The sequence below is a fragment of the Lactuca sativa genome, chromosome 1 (assembly GCF_002870075.4).
Source record: "Lactuca sativa cultivar Salinas chromosome 1, Lsat_Salinas_v11, whole genome shotgun sequence".
In the NCBI taxonomy this organism is placed as follows: domain Eukaryota; kingdom Viridiplantae; phylum Streptophyta; class Magnoliopsida; order Asterales; family Asteraceae; genus Lactuca; species Lactuca sativa.
In genome coordinates, this window is record NC_056623.2 from 101216217 (window position 1) to 101223103 (window position 6887).

Consider the following 6887-nt stretch of genomic DNA (forward strand, 5'->3'; position numbering starts at 1 on the left):
AAGGTTTCTTCCTTAATTATCAAGAAAGATAATCAACAACTTGTGTATGTTCTCGTGAATTACAATCGAATACTTATAAAGAAGTATCAAAGGGCTTCTTTTTCAAGGCTTCAAAGGGTGGCTTACGAATTTCGTTACATATCATCCTAAACATAAGGTGAGTAATTATAACAGAAATTACTTGTTTGACCAGTGTAGTCGGTGACAAGTTGCTTCGGAAAATTTTATAAAAGTGACTAAGGAAAAGAATTGATACTCACATGGAAATCACATCCAAAGAAAAATATTTAAGCTGGATCTTGTTGGGAAACAAATGTCGTGGGCTTCGAACATTTGATCAAGACCACTCATACGAAAGAATGTGATTTGGAGTATATGAAATTTTTGGTACAGAAGCAAGTGCTTCGTAAGAATCTGGAACAAAGTTCACCGTCAATTCCTTGAAAATTTCGTATATTTGGGTTTCACTTGCATCACGGTCTCATGAATTAAGATCATTAACACAGATTTTTGACATGTCTAAGTCATGATTGGTTTGATCAGTGACCTCTTGAACATGTGTCTTTGTGTGTGAAAAGTGTTAAGAATTTTGTGATGAAAAAGATTGTTAAAGATTTGAATGTACCTCTGTTAGACTTGGACCAAACAGTAAACTCTTAACCCATTTGAGAAGAGTAAGGTAGCTTAGTGACTAATGCGAATGTAAGCCTGATTGCGTAGAAACTTTCGTATGAAAAATTTCATGAAGGCTTTCGTAAACAGACATTGAGTCTTTGGAGGCTTGGGTCGACATGCTGCAGCATGCTTCTAGGGACATCTTAACTAATGCATAGTTTGAAGAAAAATACCTTCCCTAAGGAACATAAGCATGACCCTTGAAAAATTCTTCATGTAAACAGCGTTGATACCTAAAAAAATAACAAAGTATCAAAAATCTTTTTGGATTTTATATTTTTGAAAAGAAAGAAAAATCTTTTTGTGATTTTGAATTTTTCGAAAAATAAAACATACAACAAAAGAAATTTTTTTTGGAAATTTTGAATTTTCGAAAATGATTACAAAGAAATGAAAATATTTTTGGTTTTTCAGTTTTCAAAGAATAAAAGACAAACTAACGAAATTTAAAGATGATACCAAACACACGAAAATTTTCAACTCCAATATACGAAAACGAAGTGTGTCGAAGCACTGAATGTGAACAGTAACCTCTGAATGGTTAATATGATCAACCTCTGAATGATTCATTTTGCCTCTGAATCGACACTTTTTCACTAATAGGAACTTCGTTAATTTTGTATGATTGATCCTGGTATAAAATCCGCATCTAACATTCCCAAACCTATCAAAATTCTCATAAAAGTTTTTCAATCAATAGGTTTTGTGAAAATATCAGCAAGTTGATCAGTTGTTTTCACAAAATGAACTTCAATATTTCCATCTTCAACGTGATCTTTTATGAAATGATAACGAAGAGCAATATCTTTCTTTTTCGAATGTTGTACTGGACTATCAAAAATGCGTATAGCACTTTGTGAATCGCAATACAGTGGAATCTTTTTCATATTAATTGCATAATCACGCAATTGGCTTTGAATCCAGATGATTTGAGAAGTGCAAGCAGCAATAGAAATGTATTCAGCTTCAACAGTGGAAATTGCAACACAAGTTTTCCTTTTCGATTGCCAACTGACAAGCTTTTCATCTAGTAATTGACATCCTCCACTTGTACTTTTTCTATCAAGAGTACATCCACCAAGATCTGAATCCGAAAAGGCTTGAATGAAAAATCCAGATTTCTAAGGATACCACAATCCTAACGAAATTTTTCCTTTGAGATAACGAAATATATTTTTCACAGATGTTAAATGTGGTTTTCTTTGATTCGCTTGATAACTAGCACAATTACATACATAAAACATGATATCAGGTCTACTTGCAGTTAAATAAAGTAGAGAACCTACCATGCTTCTGAAAAAAGTAAGATCAACAACAGGTGTATCTAACGAAGGTGTTAATTTCATTCCAACTGCCATTGGCACTCTTAGCTTCATGCTATTCGTGATTCCAAACTTATCAAGCAAGTTCTTCGTGTATTTTTCTTGGTTAATTAAAAGTCCTTCTCTGCTTTGACGAATGTTTAACCCAAGAAAATTGTTGATTTTACCCATCATGCTCATTTCGAATTGACTCTTCATCAAATTCTCAAATTCACTAGACAAAGTTGGGTCAGTAGAGCCAAAAATAATATCGTCAATATAAATTTGAACAAGCATTAGATGATTCTCAACCTTCTTACGAAATGATGTGGGGTCAACTAATCATTGTTTAAATTTTGACTGTTTAAGAAATTGGTAAGTGTTGCATACCATGATTTTGGTGCTTGTTTTAATCCATAAACAGCCTTATCTAAGATTTATACATGATTAGGAAATTCTTTGTTAATGAAACCTGGTGGTTGTTCAACATACACAGTTTCTTCAAGATCTCCATTCAAGAATGCACATTTGACATCCATTTGATAAACATCAAAGCCCTTATGAGCTGCATAGGCTAAAAATATTCGAACAACCTCGAGTCTTGCAACAGGGGCAAAGGTTTCTTCATAGTCGATACCTTCTTGTTGCGAATCACCTTTAACTACTAGACTAGATTTATTTCGAATGATATTACCTTCTTTGTCGGTTTTGTTTTTGAAAACCCATTTTAACCCGACAGTCGAAACATCATTTGGTTTTGGAATCAATCTCCAAACCTTATTTCATTCGAATTCAGCAAGTTCAGATTGCATTGCAACAACCCAATTTGAGTGTTCCGTAGCAACCTTAACTGTCTTTGGCTTAATTTTCGAAATAAAAACATTAAACATGCATAATTCTTGATTCGTATTGAGTACCTCATTTTTCGCACGAATTTGAGCTCTTGTTAAAACTCCATCTTGTGGATTACCTATTACTTGCTCTTTTGGATGATTTTTCATCCATTTCTCAAGTGGTGGATATGCTGGATCAAATTCCAATGGTGCATCTTCATACTTATCTTCATTTTCAGATCCTGCAACAGAAATAGTATCATTAAATTCATGAAATTCATCATTTTGATCAAGATTTATTATTTCAATTTCATTATGCTCCCCCTCAACATAATTGTCATTTTGATGCCCCCCCTTGAAATTATCATTCATACTACTCTGCTCCCCCTCAAAAGGATGCTCCCCCTCAACACTTGAAGGTATATTCGGATGCTTCCCCTCCATACGAGCATCTAACATATTTTCGCCATTTGTAATAATATCCGAAGTTAGTGTTGAATCATCAGTATGTTTTGAGGATTCGGGTGTTTGATTATCAGCAACATTAACTTCAGCATCAATAGCTCTGTCTTGGACACTGAAAATTAAATCATAATAAAAATCGATTGAATTATGATCTTTAGTTTGATTATTTGATTTATTAAGAATTGGTTTTTGTTCAAACTGTCTTTCCACTTGTTTGACATAATAGTCATTAAAAGTAATATGGAAAGTTTCTTCAATTTTTCGTGTTCGTTTGTTTAACACTCTATATGCAACCGAATTGTTGAATAACCCAAAAATATTCCTTCATCGACTTTAGCTTGAAATTTCGAAAGATTATCTTTGAGGTTCATTATGAAACACCTGCAACCAAAAACATGAAAGAATTTGACATTAGGTTTTCGATTGTTTATTATTCATATGGAGTGATATTAAATCTTCTATGAATAAATGATCGATATTCAGTAAAGCATGTTGTTGATACAGCTTCGGCCCATAGGTACTGAGGAAGATTCACATATGTCAATATTGTTCTTGCTGCTTGCACGATGACCTATTTCTCCTTTCGACTACACCATTTTGTTGAGGTGTATATGGTGAAGAAAAATTATGCGAAATCCCTTTTACCGTTAGAAATGAATCCAACACATTATTCTTAAACTCATACCCATTATCACTTTTGATTCTTCAAACATTCTTTTTCAGACTCATCTCTATTTTCTTGATAAATTTGATCATTGTTTGATCAACTTCAGATTTTAACCTGAGAAAATATACCCAAATGAATCGTGAAAAATCGTCAACTATAACCAAAATGTACCATTTCTTGTTGAGTGTTTAAACGGTTGATGTTCCACAAAGATCAATGTGAAGAATTTGCAACGGTTCAACAATTTTCGAATCTATGACCATTGGATGTCCTTTACAATGTTGTTTTCCTTGTTCGCATGTTGCACAAAGAGTATCATTGTCAAATTTCAGCACAGGTAAACCACGAACTAAGTCTTCTGCAACCAGCTTATTCAAGTTTCGAAAGTTAAGATGTGATAAACGCCTATGCCATAACCAGCTGACATCATTTGTAGCTTTCGAAAGTAGACACACAGATGGTTTTCCCACAATTGGTTTGATATCAAGTGTAAACATATCTCCATATCGTTTCGACTTTAACAACACTTCATTCATTTCAACTTTTGATATTATGCTTCCTTCTTCATTAAACACAACTTGATTCCTAGTGCCCACAACAAGTTGCGAAACACGTATCAAATTATGTTGAAGACCTTCCACATAAGCAAATCGATTCACTGTAAATTGGCCATTTCTTACTTTGCCATAACCTTTGAATTGACATTTATGATTTTTTCCAAACTTCACCACTCCAAGATTTTCAAGACTTCGAAAATCACTTAAATTCTCCTTTCTTCCAGTCATGGACGAGAGCAACCACTATCAATGTACCATTTCTCATCATATTGCTCGTCACACAACACCTGCATTCAATTAAATAATTTAGGTACCCAAGGCTTTTTGGTTCCTTGGTTATTAGCTTGAAACAATGAATGGAATTTAGAACTTAAAGCCCAAGTTCGAACTTTTGTTTTTACACTATCAATTAAGCCAACAGCATTAGTTAAAGATATTGAAACATAATTTTTCGATAGTTTTGGACTTTCATTTGATTTCACCTCAGACTTCTCAATTCGTGTAGCTTTGTTGATTGGTTGCCATCTTTGCACCGGAATATTCAATTCTTGAGAAGATAAATTTCCAGTTGAAGATTCATTTAAATACTCTTCATAAGCATTTTTGATATGTTGTTGAGAAAACTTTCCTAATTGAAACTTTTTCCCTTGTCCCTCAAACCAATGATTGATTGATTGCACATCCAAAGTACCTTCTGAGTACGAAACCTTTGTTGCTTTATGAACTAATGGATTTGGAAAATTTGTTTTTTCTGGAGTGAATTTGACATTCGTTTGAGAATGTGTTGATTTTCGAAGATTGTCAGATTTTCGGACATTCACAAGGTTGTGAGTTGTCTTAAAATTTTGAAGGTTGACAACCTTTCGAACATTTTCAACCTTTTGATTTATATCACTTTTATGCTTAGTTGAAGGAAATTTATCAATTACATTTGTTGGTTTATGAAAAGAATTATTTGTTGATTGTCTTTTGAAAAACGTCTTTTGAAAAGTCTTTGTTTGAGAAATCATTGGTGAGTTTAAATTTGATATTTTTTTGATTTTTTGTTTTTGTGAATTAGACGAAACTTTGGATTTTGACAGAGCGGGATTTTTCTTTTTCATTGTCGACTCGGTTGTTTGTTTTTCATCTAACACTACTTGCCAAAAAATTGCTTTTCGTGCCTTTCTTTTTGAAACTCCTTTTTCTTTTGAAAAATTTTCAACACGTGTTTTCTATTCTTGTGAAGTAAGTTTCACAACTTGAGGTGTCTCAACAGCTTCTTTTTCTTTTTCAGATTTTACAACCCATTTTAGTTTTGGTTTTTGTCTTTGAAAAACATATGAATTCTTGGTTAGGTTGTTTTCGACAGTGCTTTGATTCGAAAAGAATCCTTCATCTGAAGTTCTTTTGTTTTCTTCTTCAACCAATTTATTAAACTTTGGCTTGATGTTCTCAGCATTTCTAGTAGTGACAAATACTTGATTTGGAAAAACTACTTCATCTGTGCATGTAAAATTTGGATACACGACAATATTAGTTTCCAAATAGTGAGCACCTTTATCATTCATCACTTTGTCAAACTTTTCTGATTCTCCATAAACTTGTTCAACAACAACTCTTGGAATGGATGTTTCATTCGAAACATTCTTTCCTGACTTATTATTACACGAAACTTTGACTTCGTCCTCCTCATCATCACTACTATCCATTTGACTATCTCATATCTCCACATCATCAAAGTCACAAACATTCAAAGTGGAGGGTTTTCCAATGTCATCCTCAGCCATCAAATCATTAACAATTTCTTTAGATTTGATCTTAGATGTGACATTAATGATAGATAACTGAGAACAATCAATACTTTCCTCTTCTTCAATTTCACTGATTTCACTAATATTATCAGAGTTATCATCAATATCAGCAAAATTGAATTAAGAGTCAAGTTTCGAATGTTCAGTTCTTTTCAAAAATTTCACTTGTTCATCTTTTGTCAAACTTTCATTTACAATTTCAACAAGTTCATCAGCATTTAGAAATTCCTCTATCTTAACAATACCATAAGCAAATCTATCATCTGGCACTTTGTTAAAATCAGCTATGGTATTTTCACAATCATATGAGACGATATCAACTTTTTCTCTCTCAAAGACAAGAAAAGGTAACAACTTACGATGTTGTTCTTTGCTAATATCAGATGAATGATGTAAAACAGTTAATTTCGCACACAAACGTTTAGCTGAGTTACAATAGATGTTTCGTTGAGAAAGTAACATCCTAACATCCTTATCTAGATTTTCCCTATTAGTATTAACATTCCTTAAATGTAATTCTAGATATTCTACTTTGCTTCATTTCGTGTCAATTAGCTTTTGTGTCTCTAGCAGTTGATTATTAATTTCTTTGCTTC

The 6887-nt window shown here is 32.9% G+C and overlaps 1 protein-coding gene across 1 annotated transcript; it reads right to left on the minus strand.

Annotated features, from left to right (window-relative positions):
* Positions 1-4129: 4129 nt before the first annotated feature.
* LOC111899458 (uncharacterized) lies at positions 4130-5601 on the minus strand. Its single transcript, XM_023895310.1, has 2 exons — positions 4813-5601; positions 4130-4456 (listed from the first exon to the last, which is right to left on the minus strand). Exons 1-2 carry the CDS (start codon positions 5599-5601, stop codon positions 4130-4132), a joined length of 1116 nt encoding a protein of 371 aa, XP_023751078.1.
* Positions 5602-6887: the final 1286 nt, after the last annotated feature.